Genomic DNA, 16,305 nt, shown 5'->3' on the forward strand with positions numbered 1-16,305 from the left:
CGTACGGGGAGGGTGGGGGTGAGGGGGGGTCGATGCCCCACCATGTGCCGGCCCCGGCACTGCCCCCGGCTCACTCCCACCGGAGAGGGTCCCGGGCGTCCCTGAGCGTGCCGGGGGGGTCCGTGCCGTGAGCCCGGGACCCCTGGGATGAAGCCCAGAGCCATGAGGGCCGGATCCCCGGCCGGGGGCCGTGGGCAGCTCTGGCTATACAACACGGCGCTGGTTATTTTTAAGCGGTTGATGATGCAGTTTAAAATTTCCTTGGAGTGTTTCCCCCCCCCACACACACACTCTTCTCCCGGCCTTGCTGCAAAGGGCACTGAGGCTGCCTGGAAACCCCAAATTGAGCGGCAAAGGGGAGGAATGGCGCGGTGGGCTTTAAAGGCCGAGGATCCCCCCCATCCCCTCCTCCTTCCCCTCCCGGATTTGAATAACTTTTGTTTGGTTTGTCGGGTTCTGGCGGGGAGGCCGGGAGGGGGTTGGGAGCCGTTCGGATTTGGCACTGGCCTCCCAACGCGCATTTGAAAGCGGCTTTGCGAGGAGGAGCCAGAGGGATCCCTGGGAGCCCGGCGCCTGCTTCCACCGCCGCCTGCTTCTCCACCGCAGCTTCTCTCCGGGGGAAAGCGATGCTCCCCTGGCCCCCAGACCGGGCCCGCTGCCTCGCCCTCCTCCACCCATCTCATCGCAGCGGGGCTCGGCCCCGCTTCCCGAAAAGCCCCTGGGCCGGGTGCCCCCGCCGGGGGTGACGCCGGGTCGGGGCTCGCAAAGCCTCGTGCCGGGCTCAGCTCCCGGGGACCGAATTAGCGCCTGAGTGCGCCCAGGCCCGCTCGGGTTTCACGCCCCACTCGTCTCCCGGCGCCTGCTTTCGCCACCACCATCATGGCAGGAGCGTTTCGGGGCTGCTGGGGCAGGCAGGGAACAGGTTTTCCCCCTCTGGAAGCAGCAGGAGGTTGGGCTGCCCAAGCCCAGGGGTGCTGGCAGATCGGGGGAAGGGGGGGTTTGGAGTGCAGCCCTCCCCACCGTGACTAATCGGTCAGGGCGAAGCAGGCAGGGCTTGCCCGTGACTAATCAGGTGCTGTGATGAAACGTTACCCGGCCACGCGTGGCGTTTGCTGGGATATTTGTTTCCAGCCAGGTGTGGCTGGAGCAGAGAGATACGGGAAGAAATGGAGGGGGGAGCTGGCAGCGCTGCGGGGGAGGGTTGTTCCTCTGACCTATTCCCTGGGGATGGCACCTGGCACCGTCCCCCACCATCAGCAGCTCAGCCCCCGCCTCCAGTGGAAACTTCTCCCTGAGAAGGGTGGCATTAAACAGAGGGGAAACTGAGGCACGAGAGTGGGGAGATGAGTAGCTGACACGTGCGGGATGATGCTTGCCTCCCTCTTCCCCTCGCCCCTTCTCTGCAGGGTCCCTGATGCCGGACCCTCGTTATCACCTCCTCGTTGGTGCTTCCCTGCTGCTGTGGGCAGATCCGCAGCCCCTCTTCCGTTACAGAGCTCTGGGACAGCACGGGAGCGCGGCAGGGATGAAGCACCAGCACCACGCTGGGGATCCTGGCACCACCGACATCCCCCTTCCCGAGCATCTCCTGTTCCCATGGCCAGGTGTGCGCTGGGGTCAGGATCCTGCTGGCCGTACCCTCTGGAGCAGGCTCCGGGTAATTTGGTGCTCATTGCCAGCCTGGTGCTGGGATGGGGCCCAGCGATGGCCCCAGGGCTGAGGAGAGCCCTGGGAAGTGTGTGGGTGCAGCCGTGGCACTCGGGGATGCCACAGGCCCCCCACCCGGTGCATGTTCCCCCCCACCACGTGCTTCATCAACGGTGTGTGACCCACATGAATTAATTCCATTAATCCTCCTTCCTGCCAGCCAGCTCCTTACTGCCAGCCTTGTCCTGCAGTGGGGAAACTGAGGCAGGGAGGGGGCTGCTCCCAGCCCCCGTGGGCAGTGCAGGGCAGGCTGCATCCAGCCGTGCTCCATGGGCCAGTTGCAAAGGTGAAGAGCAGAGGTTGGGGGCAGAGTCCAGAGCGGGGTATGTGTCTGTCCCTCCCCTGCCACGCTCCAGAGCTTCCCCTCCTGGGGGACCTGTCCCAGCCCATTTTCAGACCACCCCCAGCCCCCGGGTGCAGGTCCCCAGGCAAGGCCAGGCTGTGACACCAGTGCCATTCGCAGGAGCTGGCGGGGGGACAGAAATGGGCACCATGGACTTTACCCTGGCACTGTAGCCCTGTCTCCCCCCACTGCCACCGTCCAGCGAGCGACAGGGAGGGACAAACAGACATGGGCCGTGATGGTGCCACGAGCCCCGGGCCCCCATCATGGGGCAGTCTGGGCAGCCCAGGGTTTTTGGGTGGGTTTGCACCCGCCTGCACTATCGGTGTCCCCAACGGGGTGTCACCCGCCTGCCCCATGTCCCCACACCCCGGTCCCCTCCTGCCCACGCAGATAGAGCCACCGCATCCCCTTGGGGCGCAGGAGGGGCCGATAAAGGGCTGGTGCTGGCGGGAATGGGCTGTGCAGGGAATCCCACTGTCGGGGGGAATCCCAGCTTTCCCCTGTCCCATGCCCTCGGTCCACGGACTGGGGATAGGCAGCAGTGGGCTGGGGACACAGTGCCACAGGGCAGCCATCCCCGTAGCTGCTGCCCTTGCCTCTGCAATTGCTGCCTTTCCTTGGGGAAGGAGCTTTGGAAACTTGCTGGGGGATCTCCATCAGGGTCCTGGCACTGCAGGGGGCTGTGGGGTCCCTGTCCAAGCCTGAGGGGGGTCTGGGTTCCTAGAGCCTGGGGGGCTCTAGGGCTGATGGGGCCTTTGCCACATTGTCCCAGGGGTGACCTACAGGAACGAGGCCTGCGGGAAGCAGCAGCCCTGGCAGGGCTGGGCTGGGCCGGGCTGGGCTGGCGGCCGCCCCTCTGAGTCACATCGTCCCCTCCTGTCCCCTCCTCCGCCGTCGGTGCCACGCGGGGATGGAGCTGCTGCTCCCAGCTGCCGCCATGGGCCAGGGTCCTGCTGGGGACGGGTGCAAGGGCCTGACTGACCTTTGCTCTGCTGGTGACCATCCCTGCTCCTGGAATGTCCCTGTGCCTGTGAGGAATGGGGGCATTGGGGCATGGCAGTGCCAGTAGCCCCAGGGCGCTGGGTGGGAGCACGTCACCAATCCTGAAACACCCCTGGGTCCTGCTGCAGGATGGCCTGGATGCCCCAAACCACATTTGGGCAGTGGGGATGGCACAAAGGCGCATCCCAGCCAGGAGTGGGACATCACACCGATCATCCACCACGTTCTGGTGCCTGTGCAGAGCCCCTCCCCATGTCCCATCCCCTCCATCTGCCCCTCAGCACAGGGGCACATCTTAGCTCCATTCCCAGCTCTGGGAAGGGAATCGGGAGAAACCCTTGGCCAGGTCCACCCTCAAGCACCGCATTTGGGATGGGTCGTGATGTGCTGGGAAGAAGAGGGGTAAAATGCAGGTGGCAGGAGCCCTGTCATGACACCCCAGCCCTGCTGGCTGGGGAAACTGAGGCTCAGCAAGCTGTGGGGATCATGGTGACTTAGGAAGGGTTGTGCCATGAGTCAGCAGAGCGCTGGGAACGGGACCCAGCACCTCGACCGTCTGCGCTGGCACCTTCCAGCCCGGTGATGTGCTGGCGCCTGCCCTGAGACCCCCACCCGCATCCTCGTTCAGCTCCTTCCACCTCCCTTTGAGGTTTTCTCAGGGAATTTATGGCTGCTGGCTGCAGGGGGGGTTATTTTTAGATGCTATAAAAAGCAGCCGGAGTTGCTTTCGCTCCGTTCCCGCTTGGCGCCTCGGGATTATTCACGCTCAGTGGAGCAGCACCTGCCTGTGGGCTTGGCACCGGCTGCTGCCTGACCCCACAGCCCTCGCCAGGCCGTCCCCTTGTCTGGTGACCCTGTTTCGGCCGGGGTGTCCCAGCAGCTGGACAGTGTCCCCTCAGGCACCCCGATCGCCATCGCTGGCCCAGGCTGGAGGCGACGCCTGTGGCTCTGCTGGCATCGCTGGCAGCGCCTGAATTTGCTGAGTGTGTCTGAGCTGGTCTAGACAAGAGCTTATGGGGAGAGGGGGTGGGAGAAGAGGAGCCCCTCTGGCCCCCACACCAGTGGGCACAAGCACTTGTTCTGTTGACCGCTTCTTGCCAGCGCTGTCTCCGGCCGGTGGGTGAATTCCCAAGGAATCGCATTTTCCTTTCCTGAGCTGTGCCCATCGATAGGACACTGGAGGGAGGTGATGTCCCAAGGTCTGAGGAGCCCCAGGGGTCTGTCTCTGCCCTCTCTTCTCACCCTGTCCTTTGTGTCGCACAGATTGATGAGATGCCAGAAGCTGCAGTCAAATCCTCCTCCAATAAGTACCAAGTCTTCTTCTTCGGGACCCACGAAACGTGAGTGGGAGCTGGGGCTTACAGGGCGGGTGGTGCCAGTGGATTTGGGAAAGGTGAGATCCCCCTGCTCGCACCCCTCACTGTTTTCTCCTGGCACAGGGCATTCCTGGGACCCAAAGACCTCTTCCCCTATGAGGAGTGCAAGGAGAAGTTTGGAAAACCCAACAAGCGGAAAGGGTTCAGCGAAGGTTTGTGGGAGATCGAGAACAACCCCACAGTCAAAGCCTCCGGTTACCAGGTGGGTCAGGAGCTGGGGGGCCTCCATCCCACCTCCCCCCCCAGCCCATTCCTCCTTCCTGGGTGCCCTCTGTGAACCCCCCACGTTCCCACAGCCCACCCAGAAGAAGAACTGCCCCGAGGCGGCTGAGCGGGAGCCGGAGGGAGATGGGGAGAAGAAGGGCAATGCGGAGGGCAGCAGCGACGAGGAGGGGAAGCTGGTGATCGACGAGCAGTCCAAGGAGAAGAACGAGAAAGCCGGGATCAAGAGGAAAGCGGAAGATGCTTTGGAGGTACGGGGTGGGCCGCTGGGGATGGGGATGTGGGCGACCGGAGCTGGGCTGAGCCGAGCTCCCCGCGCCCAGGACTCCCCCAAACGCCCCAAGGATGCGGAGGGGCAGGAAGGGGACAAGAAGGTGGACAACGAAGAGGCCCCCAAGGAGGAGCCCAAAGGCAACCCGGGCGAAGGGGAGAAGAACAGTGACACCGCCAACGCGCCAGACACCAACGAAGCCAAGCAGGAGGGCAAGGAGGAGGTCAGAGACCACAAGGAGAGGTGAGGGTGGTGCGGTGACCCCTGTTCCCACAGCCCCCAGGCCTTGGGGGCATCCCTGGCACCACAGGGTCTGACCAAGGACCTGGATCTCTTCTTGGCCCCCGCAGCCTGTAGTGGCTTCCCCGGCGAGCTGATCCTTCCCTGCCGGGTCCTGGGTGCCGCCCCGTGTCGCCCACGCCGGCTCGTCGCGTCCGGAGCTCTGGACGAGAGAAACCACCCCAAAATGAAAATTCAAAAGGAAAAAGAAAGTAAAAAAAAAAACCTACAAAAAAAGAGAGGAATGCAGAGCAGCCCGGTACTGACCCCGAGTGCTCCGTGCCTGCCCTGCCGTGGGCGCACGCTTTGTATTAGTGATTCCTCGGGGCTGAGCAGTTGATTTGAAATAAAAGCGAATCTTGCCTTTTTAAACGCTTGCAGGCCCTGGGTTAGCCCCTGGACCCCCCTGCATGGGTGGTTTTGGGACCCTTTGGGCTGCCCAGAGAGGTGGGGCTGCTAGAGCCCCTCTGGCAGCTCTGGAGTGTGGGGAGAGAGCGCATGGACCAGGGGGAGAGATGGGGCTAGGGCAGGGAAAGGGCCAGGGAAAGGTTTTGGAGGGGAGCTAAACTAGGGACTACAGAATCATAGAATGCCCTGAGCTGGAAGGGACACAGAAGGATCGAGTCTTAGTCCTGGCCCTGCACAGGACACCTCAAAATCCCAGTGTCCAAGAGCATTGTCTAAACACTCCTTGACCTTTAGAATCATGAAATCATGGAATATGCTGAGCTGGAAGGGACCCACAGGGATCATCGAGCCCTGGCCTTGCACAGGACACCCTGAAATGCCCCCAGTCCCAAGGTCCTAGAGCGGTGTCCAAGCACTCAGCTTCTGTCCCAGAATAGTGGAATATCCTGAGCAGGAAGGGGCCCGTCAGGATCATCGAGTCCAGCTCCGGGCCCTGCACAGGACACCCCAAAACCACATCCTGTGCCCCAGGGTTTGTCCTTGAGCTCCTTGAGCTGTGGCCGGGTGGGGGCTGGGACCATTCTCTGGGCACCCTGTTCCACTAAAACCCAGCGAGGAGAGGCCAAACCGGGGGCATTTGGCCGTGCCCGGCTCCCCACGGAGGGGACAGCAGAGACCCTCCCCTGCCTTGGGACCAGCCCGGGGGACAGGGAGGGCAGCAGCAGAAAATGGAGCCGTGGCCGGGCGGGACTACAGCTCCCGGCAGCCGCTGCACCGCGGGCCGGGGGACACGGCGGGGCGGCGGCGGGACTACAGCTCCCGGCGTGCCCTGCGTGGCGGGACTACAGCTCCCGGCATGCGCCGCTGCAGGACTACGACTCCCGGCATGCCCCGCGCCGGGCAGGATACCCCCGCGGGCTCCGCAGCGCCCCCAGGCGGGGCCGCGCGTCACGGCAGCGCCAGTCCGCGCCTGCGCTGCCCCGGGCCACGCCCACCCCGCGCTTGGCCACGCCCCCTCGTGGCCACGCCCCCCCCGCCGCGCGGGAGCGGCGCGGGCCCCGCAGGTGAGCGGGGTTGGGGCCCGGGGGCTCTGCGGCGCTCTTTTTGGGGTATTGGAGGGGCTTTTCCGGAGCTTGGGGCCCTTTGGGGGTGGCGGGGGCTCTGCCGGACGGCTGGGGGTCATTTCCGGCGGGGTGGGGGGGGGTGTGCTCTGCGGGACCACTGGGTTCCCTTTGGGTGGTGGGGGGGGCTCTACGGGTTCTCTTTGGGAGTGAGGGGGGACTTTGCGATATCCATGGGGCCCTTTGGGGGTGGAGGAGGCTCTGCCGGTGTGCCCTTTGGGGGAATGGGGTCTGTGGGACCCCTGGATCCCCTTTGGTGGGGTGCTGTCCCCGGCTGTGGGGCGCCTGTGTTCCCCTTTGGGGAAAGAGAGGTGTCTCTGTGACTCCTTGGTTCTCTTTGGGGAGTGGGAGGCTCTACGGATCTCCTTTGGGAGTAGAGGGTGCTTTGCAGGACACCTGGGTCCCCTTTGGGTGGGGAAGTGCCCTTTGGGGTCCCTGGGTCCCTTCGTGGGTGAGGGATGGCTCCGCCAGTACCTGGCTCCCCTTTGGGGCTGTGGGGCTCTGTTGGGGACCGGGTTCCCTTTGGGGGTGTGGGGGTGAGAGTCCGTGGGATCCCCGAGTCCCTTTTGTGGGGGGCTGCTCTGCCAGATGCTTCGATCCCCTTCAGGGGGGCTCTTCCAGGGTCTGGGTGAGTGGGGTGCGTTGGGGCCTGATCCCCCTTTGGTGGTGGGCGGGCTCTGCCGGAGCCCTGCATCTCCCCGACCCCCCGACACACACGACCTTGGGGAGCAGGAGGGGTGTACCCAGGGGGCTCAGTGGCCCCCCTGACCTCCCAGTCGCCAGCACCATGCGGCTCTCGGCGCTGCTGAGTGCGGCACGGCCACGGTTGCCCCCGGGGTACCGGCACGGGATGTGGCCCCCCGACTCCATGGCCGCCCGGCTCCGCAACCCCCCGGGGCAGCGCCGCCGCAAGGTCTTCGTGGAACCCATCGCCAAGGACGACTGGAAGGTGTTTAAGGGTGACACGGTGAGGCTCCCCCTCCCCAGGCTCCCCCCTGGCTGGCAGCTGGGCTGGGGATGCCATCTCTACCCCCCTCTCCGCCACAGGTCCAGGTGCTGGCCGGGAAGGACGCAGGCAAGCAGGGCACGGTCACCCAGGTGGTGCAAGCCCGCAACTGGGTGGTGGTGGAAGGACTGAACACGGTGAGGCTGGAGCACGGAGGGCTGGAGGAGGGTTTGGGGAGGCTGGGGTGGGTCCCGGGCTGTCTGTGACCCGCTGGCCCTCGCAGCACTATCGCTACGTCAACCGCACGGCCAAGTACTCCGGGACCTACATCGCCAGCGAGGCACCGCTGCTGCTCAGCCAGATCTGCCTGGTGGACCCCGAGGACCGGTAATGGCCTGGGGGGGTGCTGAGGGGACCCCACTGCTGCCCCCCGCCTCGGTCCTGCCTCCCACCAACGCCGTGTGCCCGCAGGAAGCCGACAGAGGTGGAGTGGCGGTACACAGAGGAGGGCGAGCGCGTCCGCGTGTCGCTGCGCAGCGGCCGCATCCTGCCCGTGCCCCCACAGCCACGCCAGGATGGTGTTGTCCCCGAGCAGTGGATTGGTGAGTGGGACGGCAGCGGAGGCTGAGGGGGGACGTGGCAGGGGACACGGGGTCAGCGCTGTCCTCTCGCCCGCACAGATGGCCCCAAGGACACGTCGAAGGAGGATGCGCTGGCCAAGACGTACCGGCCGTCCCTGAAGACGTTTGAGGAGGAGGTCATGGATGCCATGGGGATCGTGGAGACGCGTCGGGCCAAGAAATCTTACTGGTATTAACTGGGGGAGCTGGAAGCCCCCCGAGCCGGGCTTTGCAATAAACACCCCCCTCGATTTTCCATGTTTGTGGTGTGCGGCGCTTTTGGTGCGGCAGTGACTCGCTCCCACCCGGACCATACAAATCCGGGCTTTATTGTGGTCTGTGCCCAGGGCTGTGGGGGCTCTGCCCCTCCCTGGGGGACTCTGCTTCCTGCAGATCCTCGTCCTCGCTGCTGTCCCCGTCCTCGCTGTCCTTGTCCAGCCTGGCCACCACCGTGGCCAGCGGGGTCCGTGCGGCCACCAGCACCAGGTTCCGCGGGGAGAACCGGGGGTTGAACAGGGGCACAAGGGCACAGTGGAAACCTGGGAAAAAGGCAAGGGAGAGTCGGGAGAGTGGAGAGAGGGGTCCAGGGAGAGAGGAAACAGGAGAGGGAGGATTGCCCTGGCAGCCCTGCCCATGCCCACCTTGCTCCCGCAGGTAGAGCAGGCGGTCGAGCAGGATGAGGGTCTCCACAACGGGTGCCAGAAGCTGTCCCAGGGTGCAGAATGCCACCACCTTGTGCTGCTGCTCCAGCATGGCCCCCACAGCCCCCGAGTCCAGCGGGACCCCCGCCGGGTCCAGTCCTGCAAGGGGCAGCCCCAGGTGGGCGTATCTAGGGGGCACGGTCATGAGAGGGGGCAGGGGAGTCCCAGGCAGGACTCTCCCATCCCCAAACACAAAAAGAGGGTCCCAGCAGGAAGCCCCCCCCTCCCCAGTCTCACTGGGTGCCAGGAGGGGACACAGGAGGTTGACCCCACTCCCCACACTCATTAAGAGGGTCCCAAAAAGGGGTCCCACCCTCCCCAGTCTCACTGGGTGCCAGGAGGGGACACAGAAAGGTGTCCCCACTCCCCAAACTCACAAGGAGTTCCAGAAAAGCCTCCTCCCTCCCCAAACTCATGGGGGGCTGGAAGACATCCCAGAAACGGATCCTCCATCCCCAAACTCAGGGAGGGCCAGGAGATGTCCCAGAAGGGGTCCCACCTCCCCAGACTCACTGGGGACCACAAGGGGATGCAGAAAGGGGTCCCCCCGCCCAAACTCACTGGGGGAAGCCAAGGGCGTGTGCTTTCCTGCCCGGCTGCAGGCCCAGGTGCCTCTTGCCGGGGTCAGCGGTGCGGATGAGGCTCTCGAGCACGGCGCGGTAGCAGTGGGCGCGCAGGTGGGCGCTGCCCCCACGCAGCCGCCCCTCGTACTCCTCCAGCGCGTGGCACGCGGCCTCCCTTGCCCGGTAGGACAGCTGGTGGCCGGGCAACGCGGCCACCGAGGCGCTCAGGGGGTAGCCCAGGGGGCAGCCGGGGGGCTGCGGGGCGGTTGACAGCTTCATGTAGCAGCAGCCTGCCAAGGCCACGGCAGCCACGGCGGGGCTGCGAGCAAAGTGGCACAGCAGGGCCGGGCCGAGGTCCCCACAGGCGTGGAGCCCCGTCAGCAGCACCCGTCCCCCGTCCTCAGAGCCCCCCGGGCCTCCCAGTGGGTTCCGGGTGGCGGAGCCGGGTCCTGGGGGGTCGGGGGGCAGCAGGAACTCCCGCCAGGGAGCTGCAGGGTCCAGGCGCCCGGCCACGTGCCGTGGGGCCTGGGGGGTGAGGGGGTGCACGGGGGGGTTTCGGCAGCGCCGGGGGGGCCTCTGGTGTCCCAGCCCCCTCATTTTCCCCAGCTCCCGCAGCAGCTCCTGGTCAAAGCGCTCGGCCAGGCCGGCCAGGCGGCCGTCACTCTCCACTGCAGTGACCGACAGGCCCAGGCCAAAGGCCAGGAACCGGGAAAGGTGGCCCTGGGGCGGGGGACACAAGCTCAGCTGGGGTGGGGGGGGGATCCCCTGGGACCCCTCCGTGTCTCCCTGCTCTTACCTGCCCTGCTCCGATATCCACCACGCGCTCGCAGCTGGTGGCCTGGCTCAGCCGCTGCAGCAGCTGTGGGGAACGGGGGGGATGTCAGGGGGCTGGGGGGGAGTTGGGAGGTCACAGGGGGCTGGGGGGCACCCACCTTGCCCAGGCGCTGGATCTCGTGCTGCTTTTTGGGCTTGACGTGGCGGCGGAGCAGCGGGTGCAGGTGGGAGCTCTGGCACGGGGGGCGCGGGGACCCTCCCGGGCACCCCCGAGGGAAGGCAAGGGCCCGGGCAGCGGCGGCAAAGGCCAGGAGGGACAGGGGCCAGGCAGCCCCTGGTCCCCCGTGGCCCCCCAGGAGCCCGGCCAGCTGCGCAGGGCTAGCACTGGCCAGGGCGGGCTGCCAGGCTGGGGGCAGCTGTGCCCACAGATCCTCGGTGAAGAAATCCTGCGGGGAGCGGGGTCAGTGTGGGGAACAGAGCCCGGGGGGGCACAGCCCGGGGGGCACAGCCCGGGGACAGCTTTGGGACACTCACGATGACGAAGGCGTCGAGCAGGGGCCGGTAGAGCGTCAGGAGGCGGATGATGTCAGCGGCTCGACGCTGCTCCGGGTGCTGCTGCTGCGGGTGGGGGGCGGGACGGGGGGCGGCTGCCATGGCAGCCCCTGGGGGTGCAGGGGGGGATCGGCCCCGGGGCGCTGGAGTCACCCCGGTGCTCCGGCACTCTGACATCACCCCGGGCCTCACCGCCCTGCCCGGCTCTGCCCATCCCATTCAGCACTCACATGACGTCATCACACAGTGACGTCACGCGAGGATGCGCTAACCCCTCCCGCCATGACGTCACGCGTGTGACACACACACACACGCTCCCCCACCGAGACCCTCCCCCCCCCCGGAGCCATGACATCACCCAGCGGCATCGCTCACCCTCGAGCACCCGTGACGTCACCGGGCCTGCCGGGACACCGGGCATGTCGCCGATGTGCCGTGACGTCCCTCTGACGTCACCGGTTACGTCACGCAGCCGCCATGGCCCCGGGCGCACCCCTCAGCCCCCGGCGCCGCCGAGTTCCCGCCGCGGCGCGCGTGGATGACGTCACTGCCGGTACCGGTGCGGCCGCGTGTCTCCCAGTAACTTCCGGTTCCGGGGCGCGGAGGCGGAGGGGGGGTGGGACCGGGGGTCTCGGGTGCCGGTGTTGGAGCGCTCCGAGGGCCGCGAGTCCCGCTGTGTCAGGGGCTCCCCGGTGCCGAGCGGCCCCGCCGCTGAGCCGCCTCTCCGCCCCGCAGCAGCTCCGGCCCTGTCCCGCCATGGAGGATTTGATCCTCAACGTGGACTTCGCCGCCCCCGAGGGCCGCCCGAAGAAGGAGCCGGGCAACCGAAAGCACCAGAGCTTCGTGCGGCGGCGGCGGGAGCTGGAGCGCCGGGGAGTCCTGCGGCAGAAGCAGCTCCCGGCGGCACCGGGCGGACCCCGGCGGGCCCCAGCACGGGGGAAGCCGCGCTCGGGCCGGCGCAGGTCGTGCCCCAAAGAGAACGGCCCCGCCGCCGCCGCCGCCCTTCAGTGCTCCCCGGACCCCCAGAACGGCCCCACCGGGGCCGATGCTCCCGCTAAGACCAAGGGGAAGGGTCGGGGGGCGGCTCGGGGCTCCGCCAACGCTGCTGGAGCCCCCCCGGCGTCCCAGAACGACTCCGCTGGGAGCGGCGCAACCGCTAAGAGCAAGGGGAAGGGGCGGGGGGCGGCTCGGGGCAGCGCCAGGGCCGGCGGGCCGCCCCCCAAGTTCGTGGCCGTGGACTGTGAGATGGTGGGCACGGGGCCCGGCGGGCGCACGAGCGCCCTGGCCCGCTGCAGCATCGTGTCCTACGAGGGCGACGTCGTGTACGATCGGTACGTGCGGCCCGAGGCGCCCATCGTGGACTACCGGACCCGCTGGAGCGGCATCCGCCGCCACCACATGGACAAAGCCGTGCCCTTCCGCCAGGCGCGGCAGCAGGTGCGGGCACGGGCTCCGGGGCCGGGGGATGTGGGACGGGGCCGGGGGATGTGGGACGGGGCTGGGGGATGTGGGACGGGGCCGGGGGATGTGAGGCCGAGCTCTGCGGCTCAGGGCCTGGGGGAGGGAGTGGGTGGCTGCAGGGTGAGGGGTTGGGGTGGGGGTGAGGAAAGAGGTGGGGGGCTGCAGGGCTTGAATATGGGGCTCAGGGCTGGGTTTATGGGCTGGGGATGAGGCGATGCAAGGCCTGGCTCTGCGTCTTGTGGGTTGGGGGACATTGGGCCAGGGGTGGGGGTCGTGGGGCTGGGGGTGCAGGGCTGGGCTTGTGGTCTGGAGCAGGGAGTGGGGAGTTCAGGGCCATGAGTGGGGGGCACCAGGTCGAGCTCTGCAGCTCAGGGGCTGCGTGGGGGTCCGGGGCACAGGGATTGTCCCCATGCTGCAACGCTCCCGCCCAGCCCCACAGCTCTGCCCCATGGGGCTGCACCCTGATCCTGGGGGAGCAGAAACTTCCCATGGAGCACCAAAGGCGCTGCTGGGGGTCTCAACCCCATCCTCCTCCTCCGCAGGTGCTGCGGATCCTCGCTGGGAAGGTCGTGGTCGGCCATGCCATCCACAATGACTTCAAGGCACTCCGGTACTCGCACCCCAAAGCTCTGACCCGGGACACATCCCAGATCCCACTGCTGAACCGCCGCGGCGGCTTCCCGGAGAATGTGTCCATCTCCCTGAAGCGCCTCACCAAAGCACTGCTGGACCAGGACATCCAGGTACCGTGGCTGGAGCCCCTCAGGAGCTGGGGACCCCCTGTACCATGCCAGGGTAACAGTGGGGACACTGGGGGGGGTTCATGTACCATCCAAGGCACCCCGAGTTCAGCTGCTGCTGCCAGTCCTGCAGCAAGGCAGCCCTGTGCCTCAGTTTCCCCTTCCCTGGAAATCACCCTGGTGGGAGGGGGGAACCCTCAGCTCAAACCCTGCAGCCTCAGGGGGGCTTTTTCCTGCTCTTTTCTCCTTAATATCCATGCACCCGCCCTCAGCGCTGCCTGCACCTCCCTGATTTTCTCTGTATCCCTAAATCTTCCTGTACTCCCCTAAGCTCCCCGCATCCCCCCCAGAGCTTCCCGTACCCCCAGATCTGCCTGCACCGCCTTACTTTCATGCATCCCCCCCATTCTGCCTGTACCTTCCCAAATCTGCCTGCATCCCCCATTCTGCCTGCACCCCAGCCACGGTTACTTGCAGCCCCTGATGTGCCTGCAGCCCCCTGGAGCTGCCCATATCCCCTGATCTTCACACGTTCCCCCAGCTGATTCACCTGCACCCCCCCAAATCTTCCTGCACACCCTCATCTCCATGCATCCCCCCACCTGTGCTGCATGCATTGCCCCACAGCTACCTGCACTCACAGTGCTGCCTGCACCCTCTAAGCTCTATAAATCGCCCCGCCATTCTGGCTGCCCCCCCCAAAATGTGGCAAATTGTGTCTGTCCCCACAGGTAGGGAAAAGTGGCCACTCCTCGGTGGAGGACGCCCGAGCCACCATGGAGCTGTACAAGGTGGTGGAGGAGGAGTGGGAGCAGCACCTACGGCAGAACTTGGAGCAGGAGTGACACCCTGGGGGGCTCAGAGTGACACCCCCAGCCCGGTCCTGCCTCCGGGGGGGCCCACAGTGATGGCCTCAGCCTGGTCCTGCCTCTTGGGGGGCCCAGAGTGATACCCCCAGGCCTGGTCCTGCCCGTCAAGGGCCCCTCGAGTGCTGAGGAGCTGCCTCATCCCGTCCGTGGATGATGAGGAGCCAGGTGTGACGTCCCTGAGCCCGACGTGCCTTACTGTGCCGCTGCTATTCCTCCCCTGTTCTCCCCAGGATGTGGGGAGGGCCTGGGACGGTGCCTTCCCCAAGAGGGGTCTCTGGGATCCTGCGCCCTCCCGAAAACTTTGGGGCTACTGCTGGTCCTGATCTGGGAGTGGCCTTGGGGCAAACTGAGCACAGCCCCCATCTCTGGGGCTTTGGGAATGGAGCGGGCTCCTTCCTCTTCCCAAAACTACCTCTGTCAGCGCCGGGAGCTGCCGATGAGCCCCGGGACGCAGTGAAGGAGCGGGTGGGACTCAGATCCCTCTGGAAAGTCCCCGCTGTGCTGTGGGAGCTGCTTTCGTCGGCGAAGTTCCACCTTCCTCGTTGTGCAAGGGGTGGAACAAACCCAGGCATGGGGAGCAGCGTCGCCCCATCCGCCTGCCCGAGCCCCCCGTGCTGCCCCGGGGACGACCCCAACACCCGCGGGCGAGTCCCCCCCCCCCCCGCGCTGGCCTGGGGACACCCCCGGCACCGGTGGGCGGCCGTACCCTGAAGGCGCCTGAGTCCGACGGGAGCTGCTTTGAACTGAAAGGTTTATGTGCAAAATCCTAATTAAAAAGAAATTATTAACGAGCTCTTCCTTTCGGTGGGGGTGGGGAGGAGCCCCCGGCCCCGGTGGGCGGCGGTGGGCGTCCCTTACCGGGCCAAGGGCTCCGGGCGGGCCCCCGGGGCGCTGCCGTCACCCGGCACCCGCCGACATCTGCATCCCGCGGGCTCTTCCTCCGCCTCCTCTTCACGCCAGGGACGAGCTGGCCCCTTCCCCGGCTCTGGGCACCCCCTCTCACCCCCTTTTCTGCTTGAACCAGCCGCGAGTCCCTGGTGTTGCTGTAACCGCGGGGCCGCGGCAGCTCCGGGAGCGGTGCCGGGGCTGAGCCCGCAGCCGCCTTGGGGGATCCCCCCGCCCGCGCCGGGTTGGACGCGGCCCCGAGCCCCCGACGTGCGTCACTTTTTCCAGCGTTTCCTCGTGTTTACGTGGCTGCGCTTGGCTCGGGGCGGTAGAGCCCGAGGGAGGGTTTTGGGGTGTACAACCCCACAGTGGGAGGGGCCCTTCCCTCTTTATTTGGGGTTAAACACGCAGATCTGGGTCCCCCCACAGTGCTGGGGAGCGGACGCTCGAGCATCCCGCGGGCCGGCAGCTTGCGGAGTTTGCGGAGTCCCTACGGCCCGGGTGGGGGTGGGAGAGCTGTCAGAGCCCCAAAATCCAAAGGAAGGTGGGAGGGCGGAGGAGCAGGCGGGAGCCTTTGTGTCTGGGCTGGGTTGGGCGGTGATTAGGGCTTTACAGCGGTTATAAATGGCCGGTCGTTAAAGGGGTTTATGGCCCTGGAAATGAGAAGCAGCCGGCCGGGCCCCAGCCCTCGGCGGGTGCGGGATGCGGGTCAGGGTCCCGGGGGCTTCGCTTCAGTCTCACCCCGGGGTCCCTCCGGGTGGGGCTGGGGACCGGGCTGGGGCTGGAACAGGGGGAGGCTCCCGAGGCTGAAGAAGGGTCCCGGGGCTGGGGCAAAATCCTGGCGGTGGGGCAGAGTCCCGGGACTGAGGAACGGTCCCAGGGCAGGGTTGGGCTGGATCAGGGTCCGGAGCCAGGGCAGGGTCCTGGAGCTGAGGAAAGGCTCTGGGCAGGGGCTGTGGCTGGACCGGGGTCCTGGCCCAGGGCAGGGTCCCGCTGTGGCGGCACAGCAGAGGTCTTGGGGCACGTGGGCTCCGTCCCGCCCCGCAGCCGGGGGTCCCATCGGCCACGGGGCCGGGGCCGGACTCGGTCGCGCCGTCCAGCTGTGTTTCATTTCCGCAGCGGCCGTGGCCGTGGCCAGAGGCGGGGGGTGGGGGCTGCGTCCCGCCAGCTGGGAAGGATTTGTGGGCACATGGGGCGGAGGCGACGGGTGACCTGCCCTTGCTCAGGCTTCACCCCCCTAGCCCCCCACACTGGAGCCCCCCATCCTCTCTCCCAACGCTGGGGAAACTGGGATGACCCCCAACAGCTCTGGCTTCTGTATGGGGTGAGGGTACCCCACCCCGCCTCCCGGGCACCGGGGAGGGGGGGAACATCCCCAAGCAGCCACATCCTCCCGGGAGGGGCTCTGGGGCACCGACAGCATCTTGGGGGGGAGCCCACGGGGGTACTGGGGCAGCGATGG

At 66.8% G+C, this 16,305-nt stretch overlaps 4 protein-coding genes across 9 annotated transcripts; 3 read left to right on the plus strand and 1 right to left on the minus strand.

The window, feature by feature from the left end:
* Positions 1-821: 821 nt before the first annotated feature.
* On the plus strand, positions 822-5,575 carry HDGF (heparin binding growth factor). Its single transcript, XM_042034646.1, has 6 exons — positions 822-831; positions 4,319-4,395; positions 4,495-4,633; positions 4,728-4,904; positions 4,977-5,167; positions 5,275-5,575. Exons 2-6 carry the CDS (start codon positions 4,328-4,330, stop codon positions 5,279-5,281), a joined length of 582 nt encoding a protein of 193 aa, XP_041890580.1. The 5' UTR covers positions 822-831; positions 4,319-4,327; the 3' UTR covers positions 5,282-5,575.
* A 1,028-nt stretch (positions 5,576-6,603) lies between these two features.
* Positions 6,604-8,554, plus strand: MRPL24 (mitochondrial ribosomal protein L24). 3 transcript variants are annotated; one of them, XM_042034649.1, is made up of 6 exons: positions 6,604-6,675; positions 7,516-7,699; positions 7,780-7,875; positions 7,962-8,065; positions 8,150-8,280; positions 8,359-8,554. In XM_042034649.1, exons 2-6 carry the CDS (start codon positions 7,520-7,522, stop codon positions 8,493-8,495), a joined length of 648 nt encoding a protein of 215 aa, XP_041890583.1. In that variant the 5' UTR covers positions 6,604-6,675; positions 7,516-7,519; the 3' UTR covers positions 8,496-8,554. The 3 variants fall into 3 exon arrangements, with proteins under 3 accessions (XP_041890583.1, XP_041890582.1, XP_041890581.1); XM_042034648.1 differs by having other exon boundaries at positions 6,605-6,675; positions 7,509-7,699; XM_042034647.1 differs by having other exon boundaries at positions 6,654-6,675; positions 7,465-7,699.
* METTL25B (methyltransferase like 25B) lies at positions 8,492-11,438 on the minus strand. 4 transcript variants are annotated; one of them, XM_042034617.1, is made up of 7 exons: positions 11,264-11,438; positions 10,871-10,998; positions 10,495-10,782; positions 10,359-10,421; positions 9,561-10,282; positions 8,940-9,098; positions 8,492-8,837 (listed from the first exon to the last, which is right to left on the minus strand). In XM_042034617.1, exons 1-7 carry the CDS (start codon positions 11,307-11,309, stop codon positions 8,492-8,494), a joined length of 1,752 nt encoding a protein of 583 aa, XP_041890551.1. In that variant the 5' UTR covers positions 11,310-11,438. The 4 variants fall into 4 exon arrangements, with proteins under 4 accessions (XP_041890551.1, XP_041890550.1, XP_041890553.1 ...); XM_042034619.1 differs by having other exon boundaries at positions 8,607-8,837; positions 8,940-9,127; XM_042034616.1 differs by lacking the exon at positions 11,264-11,438 and having other exon boundaries at positions 10,871-11,216.
* Positions 11,439-11,514: 76 nt separating this feature from the next.
* On the plus strand, positions 11,515-14,746 carry ISG20L2 (interferon stimulated exonuclease gene 20 like 2). Its single transcript, XM_042034645.1, has 3 exons — positions 11,515-12,325; positions 12,892-13,092; positions 13,821-14,746. The coding sequence occupies exons 1-3, from the start codon at positions 11,645-11,647 to the stop codon at positions 13,932-13,934; spliced, it is 996 nt and encodes a 331-aa protein (XP_041890579.1). The 5' UTR covers positions 11,515-11,644; the 3' UTR covers positions 13,935-14,746.
* The last annotated feature ends 1,559 nt before the right edge of the window (positions 14,747-16,305 follow it).

Source organism: Corvus kubaryi, unplaced genomic scaffold (assembly GCF_017639235.1).
Source record: "Corvus kubaryi isolate FWS band 111438036 unplaced genomic scaffold, C.kubaryi_AGA036_p1.0 37373, whole genome shotgun sequence".
NCBI lineage: Eukaryota > Metazoa > Chordata > Aves > Passeriformes > Corvidae > Corvus > Corvus kubaryi.